Here is a 26143-nt window from a genome sequence, read left to right on the forward strand (position 1 = left end):
ACCTTGATTTTGTAAAGAAAATCCCCCATCTAAATGATAAAAGAAAGGAGTAATGCTTGTACATTTTATTAGTGTTTTAAAATTAGTGAGTTAAACTGTCAAAGCTTTGATTTTTCTTTCATGTGTGTCTGGGCAGGTCTGTAAGCCTCAGGTAACGCCCTTTTTCCTTCTCCCTCGCTTACCTTTCTTTGCACCTGTCCACTGCAGGCTCCCAAGGAGTCCAATTCTCCTTTTCTCTCTTTCCTCCTCCTACCAATGCCCTCCTTCTCTTTCTCTCTCTCCCCGCCTTCCCTCCCTCCTCCCTTCCTCTTCTTCTATATACCTGCCAAGTTGGGCTCCTTTTAGCGGCGATCTATCACTGCAAAGCTCACATCAAAGGCGGTTGCAGGGCCGCAGCTGAACAGCATCACGGCTGTCCCAAAGACAATCCCAAAGAGGGGCCTCGACTGCACCTCCTCGAAGTTGCTGGCTGGCTTTGGCCAAGTGCAGGAATGGTTTTTGCGAGGGCATGGATGGAGAAGTGCCAAGGGCGCTTTTTGGTCACTTCCGAAGAGCAAAAACGTGTTGAGAGGAGACCGGTTTAAGATTTCAAACAGAACCTCCCCAGCGCGCATGAAAGGACTTGATTAGCATATGTCAAGAGGACCCGCTTATATACTCGGTGTGTATGTACATAGGACTGTGATCTGATCAGTTTGCGGAGTTGGAGCCCCAGCCCACAGCCCTAGTCCTAGTATTGGCAGCAGCAGCTATAGATATTTCTGCAGAGCAAGCAGCAGGCTCCCACCTACCCAAGGACAGAAGATCGCTCCAAGACAGTGAGAGCTTCTCTGCCATTTCAGTGCAAAGTCCCTGCGGAGCGACCTCAGAGGAGTAACCGGGCCTTAACTTTTTGCGCTTGTTTTGCTATAATTTTTCTCTATCCACCTCCATCCCACCCCGACAACACTCTTTACTGGGGGGGTCTTTTGTGTTCCGGATCTCCCCCTCCATGGCTCCCTTAGCCGAAGTCGGGGGCTTTCTGGGCGGCCTAGAGGGCTTGGGCCAGCAGGTGGGTTCGCATTTCCTGTTGCCTCCTGCCAGGGAGCGGCCGCCGCTGCTGGGCGAGCGCAGGGGCGCGGCGGAGCGGAGCGCCCGCGGCGGGCCGGGGGCTGCGGAGCTGGCGCACCTGCATGGCATCCTGCGCCGCCGGCAGCTCTACTGCCGCACCGGCTTCCACCTGCAGATCCTGCCCGACGGCAGCGTGCAGGGCACCCGGCAGGACCACAGCCTTTTCGGTACGTACTAGCATCCCGACCCCACCGTCATCTGTGCCCCAGCTCGGCTTCTCGTCCCCTCCCCGTGCACCTCCCTCTTTGCCTGCCAAGGGCGTCAGCGCTGCGCGGAGCGCGGATCTCCCCTGGACCTATCTGCTGCGAGACGCAGGCTGGGGCTGAAGGGCTGGCCAGAGCAGGCGCGGGGAGAAATTTTCCTGCCGGTTTGTCGCCGCAGCCTCTAGCAGGGCAGCAGCTCCAGACGCTGGGGACGGGAGGAGAAAGGGTGGGCGCTTCGCAAGCTCCTTCCTGCCTTCCCCTTGCCCTTCCGACTGCCGGGGACACCAAGACCTGGTGCACTCGGCATCACAGTTCTTGCACTGCTTACCTCGCAGGCAGTTAAAAAAAAAAATCCCTGTATGTTTTTCTCCGATTTCCTTTCTCATTGTCCTCCATGCCGTCCACTACAAAAATTAACAAAAGGAAGCGCTGGGCTTCTTTAAACATGCCCCACAGTTATGCAGCTGCTTATGCACTGGGGGCTGCTCTTGGCATGGATTGCGAGCATTTTCGTGTCTACCTAGAGACCTGCAAATGTTTACCTGAAGAGGTAGCAGATTAACTTTCCGTGGGCACCTTCGCTACTGTAGGGCTCACTTTTCTGAGGTTCCCTGAGCTCCTAAGTTCTATCTGGGTGAGAAAAGAAAAGGAAAGGGGGGGAGGGGTTGGGAAGGGGGAAGACCACCCGGCTACTGAGCATGCCCAGTTCTTCAGCCAAGCTCCTCTTTAGAAACTGTGCAACCTGAAAGCAAGGATCTTGGTATTGACCTTAGGAAAGAGGAAATGGGAAAGCGAAAGAAGATATGGGTGGGAACACAGATGGACGTGTTTCAGAATACCTCCAGCAGTGCCTGGGAAGAGAAGGGGTTAAAAGAAACAAGAGAATGATTGTTAAGGCAGTGTCTGTTAAGATACTAGATCGGGAGGGTCTCTCCTGTTAATGACTTCCTAACTAGCTGTGTAACTAGAAAGTGCCTTCATCAGTCTGAGGCTTAGTTTTCTGTACAAAGATGGGGTGCTCTCCGCTTCTAATATCACAGGATCTTTCCCCATAGCTGAAGTTTCCATTCTATTAGTTAACCTGCTAGCAATCTCAAAGGATTTTGATCATCAAACTTTTGACATCATTGGAAAAATTCATTTTATTTTTTAAAAAGATACCATTAATTTGTCAGCCACAATCTGTAGCGCTACGGAGTTCTTTGAGAATCCACCCCATCTCTGAATGGTCCTCTCTTATCGTGTCCTCACCCCCTCGTTCTTATAATTATTCCCTTTTTGACTTGTAGGACTCATTAAAACTTTGGAGAAGTGTAAATCTCAGTTTGAGGGAGCATTTGTAACTCTAGATGTAGAAATAAGCATGTGGTGGTCATTTGGTAGCACTTAAAGGCTTAGAAAATTAACTTTTTAAAACCCACATGTTTGCAGCTTCCACTGATCTCTTCCAAATTGCCATTGACTATCAGTCAAGAGTGTCATGACCTAGTGGCCAACCTGGGGTCGCTTTTAGAAAGTGGTTTTTAAATTGAGGAGCTTGAGATTTTCTAACTTCTGGCCTCCGGCAATCTTCCTGCCTTGGCCTCCCAAAGTACTGGGATTCCAGGCATGAGCCACTGTGCGTGGCCCTAAGATTTCGATTCTGAAGAACTTTGCTGACACCAGTGGCTCAGTTCTCTTGCCTTTAAGGATGACTTCACTGTGCTCATTACAGAAAAATATTCCAACTACCAGAAAGATTTAGAAATAAACACAAATGTGATAATACTTATAGGTAGAGCAGGTAGAAGCTTAGGTAATAGTCAGAATTTCACCCTGCCATACACAGTGTAGCCTTGGAAATTCTACTTTGAAGAAACTTGTGGCCGGGCGCAGTGGCTTATGCCTGTAATCCCAGCACTTTGGGAGGCTGAGGCCGGTGGATCACGAGGTCAGGAGTTCAAGACCAGCTTGGCCAAGATAGTGAAACCACATCTCTACTAAAAATACAAAAAAAAAAAAAAAAAAAAAAAAATTAGCTGGGCGTGGTGGCCGGCACCTGTAATCCCAGCTACTTGGGGAGGCTGAGGCAGAGAACTGCTTGAACCCGGGAGGCGCAGGTTACAGTGAGCCAAGATCACACCACTGCACTCCAGCCTTGGTGACAGACCAAGACTCTGTCTTAAAAAAAAAAAAAAGAAACTTGTAATTAAACTGTAATCTCTCCAGTGACAGAAAAAAAAAGAAGTCCTCTTTTGCTTTGTGTCTGTTTATAAGACTGACCCTATGGGGAGAGATTAGTAAATATTTGTAGACTTGATAGCATTCATTAATGGCATTTAATGGCATTTCTCTAGGAATGGAAGTTGAATATCAGAATTATTATCTTGCTAGCACATTTTGGTTTTGCTAAATTTGTGTTAAAATTTAGCAAAATTTTAGCAAAAAATTTAGCAAAAAAAAATGATTGAATTTGTGCCAGTGTAAGTCACTCTATGTTGGGAGACTATGTATAGGAACAAAATACTCACTGTTAAACAAAAGGAAGATAACCCAGATTAGTCTGCGAGTGAATGGCCTTGTGATGTACTGTAGTGCATCCTAGTGGCCTTCAATACCATAGACATCATAACTTACTTTAAGGGAGTGTGGGTAAGAAGAAAGTTTATGTTCAACCTATATAACATTATGTGCTTCTGTGTGTTTGGCTTCTTTTGCTAGTGCTTCAGTTACTAATTATTAAATTATTATGTTTTTTAAACTCCTGCCTTTGCTATCAGAGTGACAGTTTTGAAAACTCAAGGATGGCTATTTGAGATGTTAAAGGAAATATCTTTTTTTTTTTTTGGCCAATTTTGTACTAATTTGGCCATGAGTTATCTCTGTATTTATAATGGAGTTTTCCTGCACAGTAGTACACAGCAGGAACATCTTACCTAATACGTAAACACGAAATCATTTCTGAAAAAAAAAAAAAAAGTTTAGCCTGAGATCAAACATATTTCTTTAAAGGCTTTTCCTTTATTCTCCCCTATTCTCCATAGATTTGTCTGATGTGGTTGCATTGTGGGTTGACTCACCTGTTTATTATGATTATTAAAAAGGTTGGCTTTGAAAGTGATACCAGAAAGACAAAGTACCTCTAAGTCTTTTTATGGGACACTGGGCATTAGAAAATCTATCTAAAATCTGTGATTACCTCTTAAGGAAAGTTTTTCATGTCTACTCTTTGTAAAGGAATTAGCTTAGTTGCTACCTCATATTATAAATAAGAAAGACTTGTCAAATCTCATTTAAGAATCAAATGATTACAAATTACTACGTGATATACTATTTCCTCAAGGAGAAAAAGGATCACAATGTAAAAGTGTGACTAAAATCTTTAACAGGAACTCACACACAAAACACATAACCTCTTTCCCATCAGTCCAATGAGCCATTGCAAAATTATTTACACCTGGTTATATATAAGGTTTTGGGTGTTGTTTACTAAAGTTAAAACTATTGCATATAATTATTCTCAGAACATAATCTTTTGTCTTTCTACAGCTACATATTTTTTTGGCAAGATGACAGCATTAAGATAAGCATTAAAGTGTAGGTGGTTTACTTCTGAGTTTTCCAAGAAAAATGAACACTTTATGAGATTTGTTATATAATTAGTTTCTATGGAAATTAAAGCCATACTTTACTGTAATTGAAAACTTGTTCTATTGTACATTCTAATCACTTAATCAGTTCCTGTTCTTTGAAAGACAAGAGAATCTTAATGTAAATCAGATACTTAAAGGGAATTAAGTTGCATTTCAACCACAGTACACTTTTTAATTTGAATGTAACATTCAATACAAAGTAATTATACATTTGTAATTATATCCTCAATGAAATTACATTAATATATATATTTTCTACCAATTATGTTTTGGGCCTATGTTTTTGTTTCTTGCAGGACTCTTTTGCTAATGAACTTGGCAGTGAGTTTGATTTTCCTTCGCTCCCCACCTCTGTATTTGTCATTATGATGGCCGTCCTAAGCCTTCTTGCTGTATCTTATCTTCTCTCTGCCTTAGGCTTTCAATGAGGGATCCTGGCTCTTTCAAGCCACTTATAGACTATTTAGCAGTGTATTGTTGCTGTAAGATCCTTGATAGCTCTAGTGTTCTACATGATCTCCTAATAGTTTGAAAAAGCTCATTTGTCTTGCTAAGAATCTCTGTTTCTGACAAAGAGTGAATTAGGCTTTGGATAGAATAGAGCCGTGCATATCAGCAAATAGTCAGATTCTGTACTTTCCCTTGGCCTTGGGAGTATCACGTGTCCAAACAGGAACTTGTACAATAAATCAAGAAACGACTTAAGAGCAAGAGTCAGGCTAAATGGTACACATTTATACTGTTTGTAGAGCTCAGGATGGGGTGAAGGGGTGAAGGTACAATGCTATGGAGGAAGGCAGAGCCAAGCATAGAAAATACAGCTATGCTTTTTCAGCAGAGTCGAAGAGGGAAGAATGAGACAAAGGCATTAGTCCAAAGTTTAGTGTGTGCAGAAAAAAAAGGGTGATTCAGAGGGAGGTGTTAAGTTTTTCTTTTTTAAACTGTGGTGTATCGGTGTATTTAGGGAACAGTTTTTGATCTCAGTTTACTGATAAATGGAAATAATTCTAGAAAGTTATTGATAGCAAATCTACTTTTATGCAAATTAATTGTATTTGGCTATCATATTTAATGAATTATAGAGTCCTTTTTCTTCTCTGAACTATACAATTTAATTTTAAAAATTACATAGCAGGAAAGAGCGTTTTATATAATCTATAAAGTCTTGAAACGAGTGTATTGTCCTCAAGAAACAGTGTCCTGAAGTAGAAACAGTGTCCTGAAGTAGAAACAGTGGATTAGGGCTAAAAATGTAAGTTTAAATGTCTGTTCTACCATTTATAAATACCATGTCCCTTAGGCAAGTCAATAAGCCTTTCTGAGCCTCAGTTTCTTTATTTGTAAAATGGGGATAATAATATCTTCCTTATTTATTTTAAGGGCTTGTTTTTTAGGGCCAGATAAGAAAATACAAACAAATGCCCTTTATTGACTATAAAACACTGTTATACCCAATAAGGGATGCTGCTGCTCCTAGAAACAGATTGACTTGATTTATTGTAAATAAAAACAAAACAATGAAGACAAAATGGTTATAATTAACTGATGGGATCGTGGAAAACTGAGAATACCTCTGTTATATACTAATTTTTGATAATAATAACTTCCATTTGTTGAATGCCTAAATGTGCCAGCCCTCACCCATCTCCTTTAGGGAGGCATTTCATCCATTTTGCATACGATGAGGTTAAAGTTCAAAGAAGACAAATGACTTGCCTACTCAACCTACTTAGTAAGTTCCTGAACTGGAATTCAAACCCAGCTTAGTCTGGTGTAAGGTTTCACACCCTTCACGTTATACCATTTTTGTAGTACTTTATCCTTAGTTCAGTTAAAAGCAGAGGTCCTTGTCACATGACCAGGAAAGATTAGGCTCACGGACACATAGAAGGGTGAGAAAAATGGAATTTATTGGCCAAAAAGGAAAAAAAAAAACAAGCAAAGCAAGAGAGGTTCCTGTTAACAGTCCCCCATCTCACAGATTGAATCCCAGGTCACCACCCCATTAAAGGAGAGGCCAGGCTCCTCCCCGCTGCAAAGGGTGTCAACTTCCCGGGGCTCCATCCTGTTGTCCCAGCATGCAGGCTGGTCAGAGGTTCTCTGGGAACCCCTTTATACTTGGTTGTGTCACCATGGTGAACAGTTTTTTCCTTTTTTGTCTTTTTTTCATCTGTCAGAAAACAATTGCATAGCTGTTTCCAGTGTACAAAGGAATTTTACACATACATCATTATATTTGGCAATAATGGCTGACTACCACTACTATTTGGAAGATTTTTGTTAGTCATATGCTCGTTCATAAATACAAAACATGGTTGTTTTTATGAATTGTTTACATATGCAGGTATCTTGGAATTCATCAGTGTGGCAGTGGGACTGGTCAGTATTAGAGGTGTGGACAGTGGTCTCTATCTTGGAATGAATGACAAAGGAGAACTCTATGGATCAGTACGTATTATTTCTATTTTTTATTATTATTGTAATTCTTAAAATAACGACTATGTATTATGTAATTAAAATATCTACCAAGAATGTCTGGTAGAAGTATATAAAACATACTTACGTAGAAATTGAAATCTATCCTGCTAAATTTCCATGCGTCTGGGCAATAGTATAGTAACTCAATTATATTTTTAAAACCGCCAACCATTATTGCCTTCAGCTCATTAGTTCTTCCTTGAGTCTTTCTAGTTTTCTCTGAATTTTAATCATTCCCTCCAGAGACAGAGATAAATGGGAGAAAATTTTTTTCTTGCCATGTTAGGTTCTCTCACCTTTATGTTTATTTAAGGTAAACTTTGTCTACCTGTTATCATCTTCCACAGCTAAATATACGTCACTTACTTGCTGACCTTTGTATTTAAGAAATAAGTGAATAAAGTTGTGAGATACTGCAAGTAACAAGAGAAGATGGCAAACACACTGGTTTTCTCTGCCTGTAGTCTTGAAAATTACAGTAGCCCTGGGCTCATTCAAAGTTGTACTGGGCAATTTTTAAGTTGCTCCTGGGGATAAGTGCATGTCTGTGGGTCTACCATAAATGTTTAAATATGCCACTTAAGTTATACTTTTCAGGTTAATATTTCATCAGTGTAAGTTTTTTTGTTTTTTTAGAACAAATCTGCAATAGCAACACAAGAATTAAAATAGCAGGACGATATCATACTCTACCTTACAGCACAATATGGATTTTTCTCTTTCATTGTTAACATTTTTTCATTTGTTCACAGTTGCTTAAATGCTTTTATAAGAATTGGTAAGATAAAAATGTATGCCAGTATCCCACTCCTCTTCTTATGTGAACTCTCTTCTTGAGGTTGAAGTCTCTGTAATTATTTCCATCAAGAATTGACTTTGTATGACTACGCAAATGGCATTATCTGGTAACTTTTTTTTCTTAAAAAGTTTCTGAAAAAAACTGGAACCACAATATTCAGCTAGAGTCTTAATATACACTGAAAATAGTTGATGATGATATTGAAGTAGATGAATATTTGTCCTTTGTAAGGGTAAAACTTGTTATTTCTAGGCTTCCTGTCAGCTCAGAACAAAGAAAAACGATGTAATGTATAATAATCATAAGTATAGAATTACAATAAAATTAATAGAATTACAATAAAAAAATGCACACAATCTTCATGTGTATGTTGCATTTATAAAAAGCAACTGTGGTTTATCTCTTAGGACAATATACAGTCCATTTTGAAAAGACAATAAATCATTGGGCTTTTATCTTAATCATAAAAGATCCAGATAAAAAACTGTGGAGAATGTATCATCAAACAATTAGTAAATTCATAAAGAGAAGATATATGATTTGGAGTGATGATCATGAATTTGGAATTTGGTTCTTAGCAAGATCTTGAAATGTTCCAAGGTGAGAGTAGAGTCTTGATAGGTAGAACTCTGGCATCTAATGATGGAAAAAGATAAACTACAGGTCTGCTTGGTAGTGATGGCGGTAGTAGGGTGATAATATGGGACGTGAGAAAATTCAGAGTATTTATTAGGTATTTGAAAATAAAATTGGGAATTGACATTTGACTGAAAGTTCTTTAAAGGAGAGGTCCCCAACCCCTGGGCCATGGACTGGTATTGGTCTGTGGCCTGTTAGAAACTGGGCCGCACAGCAGGAGGTGTGCAGGCAAGTGAGCGAAGCTTCATCTGAATTTACAGCTGTTCTCCATTGCTCACATTACCACCTAAGCTCCGCCTCCTGTCAGATCAGCAGTGGCATTAAATTCTCATAGGAACGTGAACCCTATTTTGAACTGTGCATGTGAGGGATCTAGGTTGCATGCTTCTTATGAGAATCTAATGCCTGATGACCTGTCACTGTGTTTCTTCACCCCCAGATGGGACAGTCTAGTTGCAGGAAAACAAGCTCAGGGCTCCCAGTGATTCTATATTATGATGAGTTGTATAATTATTTCATTATATATTACGATGTAATAATAATAGGAATGAAGTGCACAATAAATGTAATGCACTTGAATCACCCCGAAACCATCCCCTCTCCCCATCCTGGTCCATGGAAAAATTGTCTTCCATGAAACTGGTCACTGGTGTCGAAGAGTTGGGGCCTGCTGCTTTAAAGTACACTGCCAGATGAAGTCACCTGCACTAAGAATCAGAGATGACATATGAAGTAAAACAAAATAAAGCAAAACCAATTTAACCTTTTTCTTTCTTTAACAAGGCAAAGAATGAAAATATAGAGTTGAAACTTGTAAGGAAATTATCTCAAAGGTATTTTTAAAAAAATAATAGTTATCTTCTCTCTTTCAGGAGAAACTTACTTCCGAATGCATCTTTAGGGAGCAGTTTGAAGAGAACTGGTATAACACCTATTCGTCTAACATATATAAACATGGAGACACTGGCCGCAGGTACTTTGTGGCACTTAACAAAGATGGAACTCCAAGAGATGGCGCCAGGTCCAAAAGGCATCAGAAGTTTACACATTTCTTACCTAGACCAGTGGATCCAGAAAGAGTTCCAGAATTGTACAAGGACCTACTGATGTACACTTGAAGTGTGATAGTGAAATTATGGAAGAGTCAAACCACAACCATTCTTTCTTGTCATAGTTCCCATCATAAAATAATGACCCAAGAAGACATTCAGAATATTAAAGTCTATTTTCTACTGGGAGACTGGATTTGGAAAGAATATTGAGAAAAAAAAACAAAAAAAAATCTTGACTAGGGATAGATCGTGATCACTCTTTATATGTGGATTAAGTTCCCTTAGATACATTGGATTAGTCCTTACAAGTAGACTGAAGCCAAAAATCTGTTAAATTTTGAATAATGGGAACCCTCACATGGTTGCTGCTGGTGCCTCACCTCTCTGGATTATGTTTACTTTAAAATTTATGTTAAAAATAGAGACTTCATGTTGAAGAAATGGATTGACTTAGCCAAGATCATTGCTACATAAACTCTGAGAACCTTTTAGAATTCACAGGTTGTGGCATTATATGTTTTAAGAAAAAAAAAAACAACTAAACACCACCTGGGTGAAACATGAACTATGAAACATGCCACACCAAGACAGAACACTTTTTAAAAGAATGGACCTATTTATACACTTTCAATTTGAAAATATTTATTATATATATTTATTTATTAAAGAGTTTATTTTTACTGGGATATGAAGATAATACAAAAAGTAAAAAACAACAAAAGTTCCTTTATTGTGCCATTTCTTTATTGTGGTGTCTTGCTCTGTAAAGAAGATGTTATTATACCACTTTAACCATAGAATCAGATTTTGAATTTCTTTTTAAAAATATAGCATAGATTATATTTTTTATGCAGTCAATTGCCTTCTAAATGTAACATTGGTTCCTTTTGGCCTAGAAAAATGCCTCCTTGATTTGTATTAAATTCAACAAACTTTCAAAAGGGAATTAAACATTTTCATGTAATGTTTTGGCTTCATTGCTTTTTGGGTGAAAGTTCTTTTATTTATATAACATTTAAAAATGACAAAATTGTAAATGCCCTAGAGAAAGACTTTAGTATTTAAAGAACTTCTAATGTTGAAAAGTATTGAACATTACAGCCAACTTATGTTTACTTATTTTCTTAATTCAGTGTGGCAAAGACCATTTCTTTCACCCAATATGATTGTAGAAAGAATAAGTCTTTGTACCACCTCCATTAACAATGGTAAGTCCCCATCTACCTGAGTCAGGTATTCTTTTCATTATATCTCTTAATTAGCCATTTATTCAGCAAACATTTATTTTTTTATTTTCTTTTTTAAATACATTTTTATTGTAGAGATGGAGTCTTGCTATGTTTCCCAGGCTTGTCTCAAACTCCTGGCCTCAAATGATGTTCCCACCTCAGCCTCCCAAAGTATTGGGATTATAGGCATAAGCCACCATGCCTGGCACAGCACAGGTTCATTAAAGGCTACTATACTCCAGACACTGTGTTAGGCACTAGGGGAAATGGGGTGGTCCAGAAAGAGGTGAGCCCTACATCATGGAGCTTAATGGCTGGCGGGAAAGACAGATAGTAAACAAGTAAATTAACAAATACCATAATTATGAACGGTGAGTTATTCTATGAGGAAAACAAGGTTCAGACAGAAAAAAAGAAAGAACAAATTTACGATGGCTCAGAGAAGGCTTTACTAGGGAGATGACATTTCTAATGGGCCCTAAAGGGTAAGAAGGGGCTACCCAGGTAAAGAGAAGGCTAAGAACCTTCTAGGGAGAGGAAACAATGAGTCTGGGGTTCCTAAGGCAGGAAATAGCTTTGTGGCTGGAGCTTAGCGAGCTGTTGGGAGAATGGCACAGATGAGTTTAGAAAGCTAAGAAGATACAAATTCTGGTAGGTTTGTCAAAGTTCTTCTGAGGTTTTATTTCCTGGTGCCCAGCAATTGTCAATGCTGCCGCCCTCGTGGTTGGGCATGTAGTCATGATAGTTGACCAGCTGCCACTCTTTACCAACCTGGAGAGCTGGGTAAGGCAAGGATTGCTGGCCTCTACCCCCAGAGTTTCTGATGTGTAGTTCTGGGGTGGGGTCTAAAAATGTGCATTTCTAGTTTCACCTAGTTTCCTAGGCGATGTTGACCATACTTTGAGAGCCACTAGTATGGAACAGTGTTTCTAACATTTAATGTACACATGAATCACCTGGGGGTTCTTATTAGAGGATGATCTGGGATTTTGCCTTTCTACAACATCCCAGTGATGCTCGATGTTGCTAGATCTTGAAGCATACTTTGAATGACAAGACTATTGCTTTAATGCTATCTTATTTCTATATTAGTTCACCATCTTATTACTTACATAAATTAATGCTGATGTGTACGGTGAGAGGAGAGAGTTCAACATATGACTTTAATAAAGCTACACGTGAATGTTCACGTATGTGAAGAGTTGGGTGTGCACTCGGGTGTTTATATGGGAGAGATAGAGAAGGAAATGTTTTAGCTCAAAACCTCTTGGTTTTATGAATATAAAAAATAGTAAAAATAGTTTAGCAGTAGTACTTTAATAATCTTCAAAATAACCCCATTTTTACTTTTATTTATAAACTAATAAGTAAAAAACTACTTTTGATTCAATGCTTGACATCCATATTTAAAGTACATGCCTTAAAGCAAGCATTAAGCAAATATTTTAAGTCTTTTGCAAAGTGGTTCTGGTGTCTAAACTTGTAACTATGAGGGAAATTGTGTACATTTAAAAAGATAGTACACTGATCAAAGATGGCCCCAAATAAACATTCTTTTTCAATCAAAATTTTTTTGAGATATTACAGGAATATATGTCTAACATTTTTATTGTGACAGACACTTGTAGTAATTTGAGGAATGAAATGTGATTAAAACAATGGTTTTATAAACTTGTAGAAAACTAGGAAGTCACTATATCTTTTATTCTTATTATGTGTATATATTGGCATCCATTCCTATATGAGAAAAATAATTTGCCTTTGCTGGACTGACACTATTTGAAGAAATGATTATTGGGTATCCAGAGGGATTTTACTTGATACTACTAAATGCAAGTTACATGTCAATATTAATTAACTCATACATGGAGAGACAAGAATAATTTGGTTTATTATCAAATCGACATTTTGAAACCAATTTATTATATTGTTAGGATGCTAGTGAGAAACCTCATCTGTTATCCATTTCATCTCCTTATTTTCTTCATTTAAAAATGTTCTATTAGTGGCCGGGCGCGGTGGCTCATGCCTGTAATCCCAGCACTTCGAGAGGCTGAGGCAGGCGGATCACGAGGTCAGGAGATCGAGACCATCCTGGCTAACACGGTGAAACCCCGTCTCTACTAACAATACAAAAAATTAACTGGGTGCCTTGGGGGGCACCTGTAGTCGCAGCTACTCTGGAGGCTGAGGCAGTAGAATGGCGTGAACCCGGGAGGTGGAGCTTGCAGTGAGCTGAGATCGCGCCACTGTACTCCAGCCTGGGCAACAGAGCAAAACTCCGTCCCCCCCAAAAAAAATTTCTATTAGTAATTATAAATTAACTTACAGTATTTATTCTTTTTTTATTGGAATATTAGCTACCAATTGCCAAACTTCTTCATATTTTCTGCAATGATAAGATAAATCTAAGGACATGGGGATGGAGAAAACGCTTGTTCTGTCGATTCCAAAGGGTTTTGTTTTTAGACAAATGCAATGTCAAAACAAGGAATTTATTTTATTTATTTATTTTTTATTTTACTTTAAGTTCTAGGACACTTGTGCAAAACATGTAGGTTTGTTATATAGGTATACATGTGCCATGGTTTGCTGCATCTACCAACCTGTTTTCTAGGTTTTAAGCCCCACATGCATTAGGTATTTGTCTTAATGCTTTCCCTCCCCTGCCTCCCATCTCCCAACAGGCCCCGTGTGTGATGTTCCCCTCACTGTGTCCATGTGTTCTCATTGTTCAACTTCCACTTATGAGTGAGAACATGCAGTCTTTGGTTTTCTATTCCTGTGTTACAAAACAAGGAATTTAAGGCCACCAACCCTTTGTGAGATTATAGATCTATCATAAATTTAACGTATAAAATTAAGAAAGCCATTCTGGCTATCACTTACATTCGTAACGCAGTTATGGCAATTTCCAGTTTTGTGAATTAGCTAATCATCAGAAATATATATACCAAAAGCCTGACTTCAATAGAAAAGTTGTTAAGCCTACAGATACAATGAGTCCTCAGTTAATATAATTGATATATTCTTGGAAACTGTGATATTAAGCAAAACAACCTATAATGAAACCAGTTTTACTGTGGGATAATTGATATAATAAAAGTTACATTCCTATGCCATATTTCTGATCACAAAAATATCGTCAAACCTCTGACTAATGTAGAAATCAAAATAAAAATTTAGAGATGCATCTCCAAGCTTAACATTTTGTTGGGGAAGCAAGAATAGCAATGTGGCTCTTTCGTATGTCTGAAGAACAAAGAGAAGGTTAGAGGTTTTACAAAAAGGAGAAATGTTCTGTATCTTTTTGAAAGAAAGTTCAGTTGACACTAGTAAAATGTGGGGAGCTGGCAAGTTCTGATTGGTGAGTAAAGGCAGTGGATAAAACTAGTCTTAGAGTCCCAACAGGTTGTTTCCGTAGATATTAGATGAAACTGGTCTCGAGTTATAGCAGGCAGTTTCAGCAGCCAGGCTTGCAGAGAATTACATTCTTGGGGCAATACTGTATGCCCTGAGTGCTTTCTTCCCTCTGGCTTCTTGATTCTGTTTTAGTTGGTTATGGCACAAATGACTCAGTTTATGTGCTTAACTTTCACACTAATGACCCAAAACACTTTTAATGTTGAACACTGAAATAAATATGAGTCACATGTACATTTAAGATAGATTAATAAAAACATAAAGTGATGATAATTGTTTGCTCAAAATTTGGTGAATCAGTAAATGACAGTGATTGTAGTGGTAGTAGGTTAAATCAAGTAATCAGTGTTTGAAAAGTAAAAATTTTTAGGAGCACCTCTTACCACCATACAATTCACAAACAAACAATAAATGTGCTGGGCTTGCTGAGCACTTTCCTACCTCATCTCTTGTCCTGCATTGGTATGATTATTGTATACTTGACAAATTTTTATTTTACAATAATTTGTATCCTCTGATTCATTTTCCAACTCTCTTATTCAAGTTCAGGGTTTCTAGGTGTCTGGAATCTATTCCGGCAGCTCTAGGGACAAGGTAGAAACCAGCCTGGATAGGATGTCATGCCACCACAGGGCACATTTATGCACACATTCACTCTCACACACACTCAGACAGGGACCATTTACACATACTAATTAACCTAATGTACACATTTTAGGAAAGTGGGAGAAAACGAGAGTACCTGGCTAAAACCCATGCAAACATGGAGATAACGTGCCAACTCCACACAGGCAGTGGCTGTGCTGTGGAGCCATTTATTTTCTAATCAACTTTAAAATAAAATGACATTGAATGAAATGATTTTACGTGAGGACCTGCTGCACATGCTTTCTAATTTCTAATAATAAATTTTTAAAAAGCCATTACATATTCTTGGTAAGTGAGAAATCAGTCCATTAAGTAACCTTTATATGTTCAGCGCATACTGCTTCTACTAGCAAAAATAATTGGGGGCAGGCAGGGATGTTTAGTCCAAATTAATTCTGATTTCAAGATTCTGACAGTCAACACTTAGACTAATAAAAAAAGGTATGGCCTCAAAGAGGATTGAACTCTGTTGTTCCTAAGAGATACTCCTGGATCCTTTGGCATATGCTTGCATTCTAAATCATATTTTAAAATTTTAAGGGAGAGTTTTTAGATTATCAATTGCCCTAAAATATTGTTGACACTTTATTGTGTGTTTTTTTCTCTCTCTCTTTTTTTTTTTTTTTTTTTTATCATAGTCTTGCTCTGTCGCCAGGCTGGGATGCAGTGGCACGATCTCGGCTCACTGCAACCTCTGCCTCCTGGGATCAAGCAATTCTCTGCCTCAGCCTCCTGAGTAGCTAGGATTACAGGTGCTCGCCACCACGCCCAGCTAATTTCCTTGTGTGTTTTTAGTAGAGATGGGGTTTCATCATCTTGGCAAGGCTGGTCTTGAACTCCTGACCTCGTGATCCACCTGCCTCGGCCTCCCAAAGTGCTGGGATTACAAGTGTGAGCTACTGCGCTCGGCCTATTGTGTTTTTTTAAAGAGAGGGTTCTGAGTGAGATCTAATCTTTTCCAGCATAAGCACCAGTTTGAAAGACTCACACTTATAGGAGTACGTACATAGGATTGTGTTAGTTTTCCATTGCTATGTAACGAAGTACAGCAAATGCAGACACTTTACACCCATGTATTATCTCACAGCTCTGTTGGTCAGAGGCCAAGAAGGCTTGTCTGGGTTTTCCGCTCAGGTTCTCTGAAATCAAATTTTGTACATTTTCAATACCTCCCATTAACGTCTTCAAAGATATTAATGACCAGGCAATGTTTTTGCATCCACGAATATTTAAAGTTCACTTTAAGATATTTAATTTTCACACTGCCTGGGTTGCCGGAGTTTTGTTTCCTTCAAATATATTCTTTGTATTGAATGCCCCTCCTCTGGTGGGGATGCTAGTTGGTCTTCGCTCTTTGTGTTGGGCTGGGGAACCAGGTGGAATTACATCTACTCATTGCAGATGTGTAAACATAGAATGAGAGCACTAATTATCTATGAGGCAGTGAAAGAGTTGGCATGGAGAAGCTGAAGTAGAAGTTAGAGGATCAGTTGCACGTAAATGGAATTTTGGTTGCTTGGAGCCAAATCTGAAAATCTCTCTGTTGTAATGATGGGCCATAACGTTTTCTGTGTAATATCACTGAACATTTTAGTGGCCAGATGGTGGATTTTAAAATTTGTCCAGTTCTAGTGAGAGAGTTATTTTAACCCTAAGTCAAAACTAACTCTAGTTAGTTTTAAGCTAAGTTCTAGAGATAAATACATGGCCCAGGTTGACCAGTCTTACATGTGATCTTGGCCACAGTATTTATTTAATTTATTTATTTATGAGACAGAGTCTTGCTCTGTCACCCAGGCTGGAGTGCAGTGGCACGTGCTCGGCTCACTGCAACCTTCACCTCCGGGATTCAAGCGATTCTACTGCCTCAGACTCCCGAGTTGCTGGGATTACTGGCGCCCACCATGACGCCCTGCTAACTTTTGTATTTTTAGTAGAGACGGGGTTTCACCATGTTGGCCTCTCAAAGTACTGAGATTACAGGAGCGAGCCTCTGTGCTTGAGCATCCATAGTATTTAAATTAAGGATTGGCATGTGATCCAAGCATTCCAAGCAAAGTCCTCCCTGGTATTCCTGCTGAAACTCTAAAGAAAGTCAGGTTCTCCCCTGAGACGGCAGGGATTTAGAATCTTAAAGGTTTAGAACTTAAGGTCTACCTGTGCTGCCTTGAAGGGAAATCCTACCCAAAGTTAAAGCCAAAACTAAGGAAAGCAGGACAGATAGACAGGGAGGGACGTGGAAGATTACTCCCAGGTCTTGAAACCTCATCAAGGAACTCCCAGTATTGTTCTGTTTGAGAATTGCTATAAGCAAGTAACTCCTTTGTACCTTCCATTTCTTTCTTTTTACATAGAAATGTTGATAGCTTTTATTTTATGCCTATTCTACCACTGGGTTTGTTGGGTGTGTTGGGGGAATAAAACTTGTCTTTTTGGTCTCATGTAGTCTCATGGTGCCACAGATTGAGAAGAGCATGGTAGAATTTGTACTTAACTAATTACGCCCCAGGCATCTCCTCCAAATGTGCATCAATTTTTTTATCTTAAAATTTATTTGTTGTTTGTTCTTATGGATTCAGGGGGTACAAGTGCAGTTTTGTTACATACATGTATTGTGTAGTGGTGAAGTCTGGGTGTTTAGTGTAGCCATTCCTCCAGTAGTAGACATGGTACCCATTTTCATCCCTCATCCCATCCCACTCTCCCCCCTTCTAAGTCTCCACCGTCTATTATTCCACTTTCTCTGTCTGTGCTGCACTTCATTAAAATAACGAAATTTTGGACTTTCAGATGTTGCATTGGGTTGATACCTTGGAGAAACTTGGGAGACAGTGAATGTATTTTTCATGCAAAAGGGACACATATCACTGGAGCCAGGAGTGGACTGTAGTGGACAGATTCTAAAGTGCTCCTCCCTGCAATCCCTGCCTTCTGGTGCTCATGCTTTTGTGTAATTCCCTGTGAGGCACTTGTGACTTACTTCTACAAACAGAATATAGCAAAGGGGAGGGCTGTCATGCCTATGATCATGCTGAAAAAGACTCTACTTTGCTAGTAGATTTGCTAGAGACTCATTGCTGAGTTGATGAAGTAAGCCGCCATGCTGGGAAAAGCAGGAGTGGTGACAAACTGCAGGCGGCCTCTAGGAGCTGAGAGCAGCCTTCAGTCTATAGTCAGCCACAAGCTGGGGACCTCAGTCCTACAACAGCAAGAAGTTAAATTCTGCCAACAATATGAGTGAGCTTGGGGGTGGATTCTTCAGTAGTCAAGCCTCAAGATAAAAACGCAGTCTGCTAGTTACAGGTTTGTGAAACCCTGAGCTGAGGGCCCCACTAAACCCTGCTTGAACTCAGAAACGGTGACACACAGAAACAGTGAGATAATCAATGCACGTCATTTTAAGCCACAAAGTTTATAGTAATGTATTTCACAGAAATAGGCAACACATACATTTATTAACTCAAGGGAACATTTACTGGGTTTTCTTTTTTCTTTTTTTTTTTGAGACAGAGTCTTTCTCTGTCTGCCAGGCTGGAGTGCAATGGCACAACCTTGTCTCACTGCAACCTCCGCCTCCCAGGTTCAAGCAATTCTCCTGTCTCAGCCTCCCAAGTAGCTGGGATTACAGGTGTGCACCATCACCCTCGGCTAATTTTTGTAATTTTAGTAGTGATGGGGTTTCATCATGTTGGCCAGGCTGATCTCGAACTCCTGACCTCAGATGATCTGCCTGCCTTGGCCTCCCAAAGCATGGAGCATTTGTTGTTAATCATATATGACCCCAACATTCTGAGTTATTTGGTCACGTCTGTTTTTCTCCTTTTTTTTATGCCTTCATCTCTGACCCTAGCCTTGGAACTGTTACTCAAATGAAATGCATTCTTGGACATGCCTCATAATTGTGGCGTGCTTACTTCTCTGCCTGAAGTAACTTAACTTCTTCCTTTACTACTGAGATGACTGATAGTGCTGATAATGATGACATTAAATCAAATTTATTTTTTTCTCATCTGGCACACTCAGAAGCTTCCTCTGCTTTTTAACGTAAATATTACAAAGGAGCAGGCATGCGTGATCTTTCACGACATAGAGATATCTCACATGTTTGTTTCCAACTCTTTTATGCGTTCTTCAAATTATCTTTTGGTGATTAAATGGTCCAGGCCTTGTTGGTACCATTCTTATGGAACATTGGTCCATATTTTCCCAGAGGAAGGCAGTTTTGTCACATTTCAAATGGTCAAGTGCCTCCAGCCTGCAAATGAAGGATTTGTCCTACCATGTTCCACCCTCAAATTTTCTATTGATTGGGAAAGAATGGATGCAATATTCTTTGAGGCATCATTTTATTTTACGTTTGGTCACTACCAAAAGTAAAATGGATGAAGGGAATTTTTGTTTCTCTAATTTAACAACGGCCTAAAATAGGCAAAACAATGACACCTGGCCCATCAATAACAAGGGCACAAACTTCCAAGATGGACACTTCTAATGAAGCAGCTAGAAGACCATTCTTTACAAGTACTGAACTGGTTATTTATTGGGGCATTATATTCTTCTTGTTTTCAAGTTTATTTAATTTTATTTCTAATGGCCTTTTCATCTAGTATTCAGTTTTTATAAGGTGGTTCTATTTCAGTTCATTTCCAACAAAGATCTGCAGCCAGAAGTTGGGCCCAATTAACTTCAGACTTTTGGTTTCAGAGATTAGCAGAGATGATGTCTTGGCCCTGTAGTTATATTTCACTTTCCTCTATTCAAAATACCCCCCAAATTAAGATATTTTGGTGAATATAATAATGTTTATTAATGTAATTTATTTAATGCATGTAATTCCTTGTCCCAGTGTTAGATTGCACAGCCTTTTCCTACTGACAGAGAAGGGATCCCGTATGACACTTCTAGTTCTTTAGAATAAGTTGAGATTAAAGAAAATTTTTTTGAGATAAAGTCTTGCTCTGTCACCCAGGCTGCAGTGCAGTGGTACGATCACAGCCCACTAAAGCCTTAATCTCCTGGGCTCGAGCTATCCTTCCTGCCTCAGCCTTAGGAGTAGCCAGTACTATAGGTGTGTGCCACCATGCCCAGCCAATTTTTAAAGCTTTTCGTAGAGATGAGGTCTAGTAATGTTGCCCAAGCTGGTCTCAAACTCCTGAGCTCAAACGATCCTCCTGCCTCAGCCTCTCAAAGTGCTGGGATTACAGGCATGAACCACTGCACCTGGCCAATCCAGATATTTTTATGGAACTTATAACTAATACTATTCTAAGTTTTCTAAGCTGAGCCTATTTACCACACCTACTGTGTATGAGCAACGTGTACAGGGTTAAGGCTGAAGAAGCTGAAGCAGAGCAAGGTAGATAAATATTTAAATTGGCTCAACGGTTTCACTTCTTATTGAGCGGAATACTTCTGCATGCCACACGTGGATGTTGTCAGTTCCTTAACAGTTTTTTTTCTTTTAAATGGCTGAAAATATATAAATAATACCATAATACGGTACTAAATGAAGGAGGAGTTTTGATCGATGATGTTTACACCTAGTGAGGCATGATATTTCCCTGACACCTTTGTAGGAGTTCTTAAGGGGTTGCTCTATTTACTAAGCCCACAGCTCTCAATTCCTCGCAGGAGGGAGCATGTGAGTTAACGAGGTGGGAACTGCAGTACACAAGCATTGGAGACAGCTGGCTACTCCAAGCACCTGGTGCCAGCAGGCGCAAACACCACTCACTTAGACCTGCTGCATTCCACCCTTCGCAGGAGGGGTCATGCAGGTTAACAGGCGCAGGAGCCAGGGCAAGTGCTTTCCAGCATCTGTAGGAGCCAACTCTGTGCTGGCCCCATGGCAGTCTATCGGGGTGGGGGTTTTCCGCGACCCCTGAAGCCCCAGAGGGAGTGTTACAGTACTCTTTTAGCTCTGCCACCCATGGATGGCTTAAGTGTCAAGAGCTCAGAGGGCCCTCTGCCTTTTCATATGAGGAGGCTGCCTTCTGCCAGCGAGGGCAAAGGGCAAGTGTGACAGCCTTTAGCATCTGCATTTGCGGATCTCAAGCTCTTCTCTGGTGCCCAGGAGAAATGAGAGCACATGAATGAGTTGAAGGATGGTAAATGCAGGGGATTTTATTGCTGATGGAGGTGGCTCTCAGTGGGAAGGGGAGCTGAAGAGGAAATGGACTGGGAAGGTAATCTGCCCCTGAAGTCTGGCGATCTCTGGTAAGATTCTTCTCCAAAGTTACACCATCAGGCCATTCCTCTGAAGTCAGGCTGCTTCTCTCTGAAGTCCAGATGCTTCTCCTCCCTCTGCCAGCTGAGCCTGGGGTTTTCGTGGGTGCAGGACAGGGCATGGGGTGGACCATGGGTTGTTTTGGAAAAGGCAACATTCAAGTTGGGAAACAGGAATATAAGTTCTCACTTTGGGTTGCAGTTTCAGGATTGAGAGTGGGGTTTTGTTGGCAACCCACCCTTTTCTGCCTAGAATTTCTCTGCCTCCTCTCCCTATCACTAGTACCAATTCATCTCCTAGCATGTACTTACGAAGTGTGCAGTATGATTTATTTTGATACATGGCTTTTTACTTTTTCTAAAGCAGGTTAGAGTAAATTGCATTGCTCTCGTGGTTATTTTCTTCCCAACATAACTCTAGTTTAAGGGCCCAAATGAATTTTGCACAGTCTGACTCATAAAAGTGGCCAAATGTTGACTGGCTACCTTTGCTTAACTGCAGTTCTGTAAGAGGATTAAGCTCTATAGAAAATGATGACAGTGGCTGTTTTCTTAATTCTCCCAGGGAACATATCTGGTATATTTTAGATGTATAGAAGCTGATGTATTACACATAATGGGTTTTGTTTTTTTTTTTTTTTTTTTTTTTGGACTGAATTCTCTCAGGAATCCTGTTGAGGGCTTATTGTAAGTCTGGCTGTAGTATTGTTAGAATATTCTCATATCTCTGGAAGGATTGACTATTTCTCATAGAAGTTACGTGTGTTAGTATAATTCTGTTTGTAGCTTAACTAAATTTTCATATGCAACAAGATTTTTAACATTTGGGTAGCATCAGGGTAATCTGGGTATGACTCCAAAGCCAATTAGATCTAATGAGACTCTAAAGGGTCTGTTCTATTTCATATCTTTCCCGTTACTCCCCTAGATGCCCCATCAGATTGCAATGTAATGTTTCAGTTACATGGAGCACCTGCATTGCCTGGGACTTGTGGCAAGACATGCTTACTGAATATTCTACCCAGTAAATAGAAATATTCAATTTACATTATAGTATTGCTGACAATATTCTAGTATTCTTTTTGATCATGTTGATACACTAATTTCCTAGAGACTGTCTAGAATGCCTTCAACTCAATTTTCATTAGCATTGATTAGCTTCTGTAGTTGCGGTAATAGAACAGATTGATCTCTTTCCTGGTTGAGTGTGTTCCCTATGTCCCAGTCATTGTCTATAGATGCTGTTCAATATATGATTGGATATAATTAATACATTGAGACCATGGCTCTTCTCCATATAGAACCTATGGCATGGGAGGGAGGCTGAAACATATCAGACAGTCCATGATGGCTGGACTATTAAAGGTTTCCATATATGCTGAAAGTAGCCTTTGTTTATCAGAGTAAGAAACGTTACATTCAGGTCCCCAAAGTGCAGTAGATTGGAACAAGTTGGGCATAGTGAAGTTGTATCTTCATCTTGTATAGTAACATTCATCAGTGGAGTAGAAGTATTAGAGAACTATGCTAGAAAAAAAAAATAGCCAAAGGCTTCCTAGTTTTAGAAGATTTCTGGGTTTTAAAGTAAAGTTCCTTTGGATTCCTGGGCAAGATGGCTGAATAGGAACAGCTCTGGTCTGCAGCTCCCAGTGGGACCAATGCAGAAGGTGGGTGATTTCTGCATTTCCAACTGAGGTACCTGGTTCATCTCCCTGGGACTGATTAGACAGTGGATGCAGCCCACAGAGGGAAAGCAGAAGCAGAGTGAGGCGTTGCCTCACCCAGGAAGTGCAAGGGTTCAGGGAACTCCTTCCCCTAGCCAAGGGAAGCCGTGAGGGACTCTGCTGTGAGGGACAGTGCTATTTGGCCCAGATACTATGCTTTTCCCATGGTCTTTGCAACCCACAGACCAGGAGATTCCCTTGGGTGTCTACACGACCAGGGCCCTGGGTTTCAAGCACAAAACTGGGCAGCCATTTGGGCACACACTGAGCTAGCTGCAGTTTTTTTTTCCGTACCCCAGGGGTGCCTGGAATGCCAGCGAGACAGAACCATTCACTCCCCTGGAAAGGGGGCTGAGGCCAGGGAGCCGAGTGGTCTTGCTCAGCGGATCTCACCCCCACAGAGCCCAACAAGCTAAGATCTACTGGCTTGAAATTTTCACTGCCAACACAGCTGACTGAAGTCGACCTGGGATGCTCGAGTTTGGTGGGGGGAGGGGCGTCTGCCATTACTGAGGCTTGAGTAGGTGGTTTTCCCCTTACAGTGTAAACAAAGCCTCTGGGAAGTTCAGACTTTTCAGGGATCAATGGACACCTCATACAGGAGAGCTCTGGCTGGCATCTGGCGGGTGCCCCTCTGGGACGAAGATTCCAGAGGAAAGAGCAGGTAGCAATCTTTGCTGTTCTGCAGCCTCCGCTGGTGATACCCAGGCAAACAGGGTCTGGAGTGGATCTCCAGCTAACTCCAGCAGTTCAGACTTTCCACAGCTTGGAAAAGCCACTGTAGCCAGACTGCTTCTCTAGATTCTTCCTCTCTGGGCAGGGCATCCCTGAAAGAAAGGCAGCAGCCCCAGTCAGCGGCTTATCGATAAAACTCCCATCTCCCTGGGACAGAGCACCTGGGGGAAGAGGTGTCTGTGGGTGCAGCTTCAGCAGACTTAAATGTTCCTGCCTGTCAGCTCTGAAAAGAGCAGCAGATCTCCCAGTACAGCACTCGAGCTCTGCTAAGGGACAGACTGCCTCCTCAAGCGGGTCCCTAACCCCCGTGCCTCCTGATGCGGAGATACACCCCAGCAGGGATCAACGGACACCTCATACAGGAGAGCTCTGGCTGGCATCTGGCGGGTGCCCCTCTGGGACGAAGATTCCAGAGGAAAGAGCAGGTAGCAATCTTTGCTGTTCTGCAGCCTCCGCTGGTGATACCCAGGCAAACAGGGTCTGGAGTGGATCTCCAGCTAACTCCAGCAGACCTGCAGCAGAGGGGCCTGACTATTAGAAGGAAAACTAACAAACAGAAAGCAGTAGCATCAACATCAACAAAAAGGATGACTACGCAAAAACCCCATCTGAAGGTCACCAACTTGAAAGACCAAAGGTAGACAAACCCACAAAGATGAGGAAAAAGCAGGGCAAAAAGGCTGAAAATACCAAGAACCAGAATGCCTCTTCTCTTCTCCTCCAAAGGATCACAACTCCTTGCCAGCAAGAGAATGAGTTTGACGAATTGACAGAAGTAGGCTTCAGAAGGTGGGTAATAACTAACTCCTCCGAGCTAAGGGAGCATGTTCTAACCTAATGCAAGGAAGCTAGGAACCTTGATATAAGGTTACAGGAACTGTTAACTAGAATAACCAGTTTAGAGAAGAACATAAATGACCTGATGGAGCTGAGAAACACAGCACGAGAACTTTGTGAAGCATACATAAGTATCAATAGCTGAATCAATCAAGCAGAAGAAAAGATATCAGAGAATGAAGAGCAACTTAATGAAATAAAGTGTAAAGACAAGATTAGAGAAAAAATAATGAAAAGGAACACACAAAGCCTCCAAGAAATATGGGAGTATATGAAAAGACCAAATCTATGTTTGATTGGTGTACCTGAAAGTGATGGGGAGAATGGAACCAAGTTGGAAAACACACTTCAGGATATTATCCAGGGGGAACTTCCCCACCTAGCAAGACAGGCCAACATTCAAATTCAGGAAATACAGAGAACACCACAAAGATACTCCTTGAGAAGAGCAACCCCAAGACGCATAATCATCAGATTCACTAAGGCTGAAATGAAGGAAAAAATGTTAAAGGCAGCCAGAGAGAAAGGTCAGGTTACCCACAAAAGGAAACTCATCAGACTAACAGCAAATCTCTCTGCAGAAACTACACAACCCAGAAGAGAGTGGGGGCCAATATTCAACATTCTTGTAGAAAAGAATTTTCAACCCAGAATTTCATATCCAAACTAAGATTCATAAGTGAAGGAGAAATAAAATCCTTTACAGACAAGCAAATGCTGAGGGATTTTTTAAACCACCAGGTCTTGCAAGAGCTCCTGAAGTGAGTGCTAAATATCGAAAGGAAAAATCGGTACCAGTCACTGAAAAAACACCAAAATGTAAAGACCATCTACACTTTGAAGAAACTGCATCAAAGAATGAGCAAAAATACCAGGTAGCATCATAATGACAGAATCAAATTCACACATAACAATATTAAACTTAAATGTAAATGGACTAAATGCCCCAATTAAAAGACACAGAGTGGTAAATTGGATAAAGAGTCAAGACCCACTGGTATGTTGTATTCAGGAGACCCATCTCACATGCAAAGACACACATAGGCTCAAAATAAAAGGATGGAGGAAGATTTGCCAAGCAAATGGAAAGCAAAAAACAAACAAACAAACCAACCAAAACAGGGGTTGCAATCCTAAGCTCTGATAAAACAGACTTTAAACCAACAAAGATCAAAAAAGACAAAGAAGGGCATTATGTAATGGTAAAGGAATCAATGCAACGAGAAGCGCTAACTATCCTAAATATATATGCACCCAATACAGGAGCACCCAGATTCATAAAGCAAGTTCTTAGAGACCTACAAAGAGACTTAGACTCCCACACAGTAATAATGGGAGACTTTAACACCTCACTGTCAATATTAGATGAATGAGACAGAAAATTAATAAGGATATTCAGGAATTGAACC

General features: G+C 40.5%; 1 protein-coding gene across 1 annotated transcript; it reads left to right on the forward strand.

The window, feature by feature from the left end:
* The first annotated feature begins 647 nt into the window (after window positions 1-647).
* Window positions 648-10448, forward strand: FGF20 (fibroblast growth factor 20). The gene is made up of 3 exons (XM_003256702.3): window positions 648-1277; window positions 7290-7393; window positions 9734-10448. The coding sequence occupies exons 1-3, from the start codon at window positions 992-994 to the stop codon at window positions 9977-9979; spliced, it is 636 nt and encodes a 211-aa protein (XP_003256750.1). The 5' UTR covers window positions 648-991; the 3' UTR covers window positions 9980-10448.
* The last annotated feature ends 15695 nt before the right edge of the window (window positions 10449-26143 follow it).

This window comes from Nomascus leucogenys, chromosome 4 (genome assembly GCF_006542625.1).
Source record: "Nomascus leucogenys isolate Asia chromosome 4, Asia_NLE_v1, whole genome shotgun sequence".
Taxonomy (NCBI): domain Eukaryota; kingdom Metazoa; phylum Chordata; class Mammalia; order Primates; family Hylobatidae; genus Nomascus; species Nomascus leucogenys.

What these genes read in the sequence shown, in the direction of transcription:
- FGF20 (XM_003256702.3), top strand. Translation starts at nt 992, where the DNA reads ATGGCTCCCTTAGCCGAAGTCGGGGGCTTTCTGGGCGGCCTAGAGGGC. An exon ending in GCAGGACCACAGCCTTTTCG is followed by an intron (nt 1,278 to 7,289) that starts GTACGTACTAGC and finishes TTACATATGCAG; the next exon opens with GTATCTTGGAATTCATCAGT. An exon ending in AAGGAGAACTCTATGGATCA is followed by an intron (nt 7,394 to 9,733) that starts GTACGTATTATT and finishes TCTCTCTTTCAG; the next exon opens with GAGAAACTTACTTCCGAATG.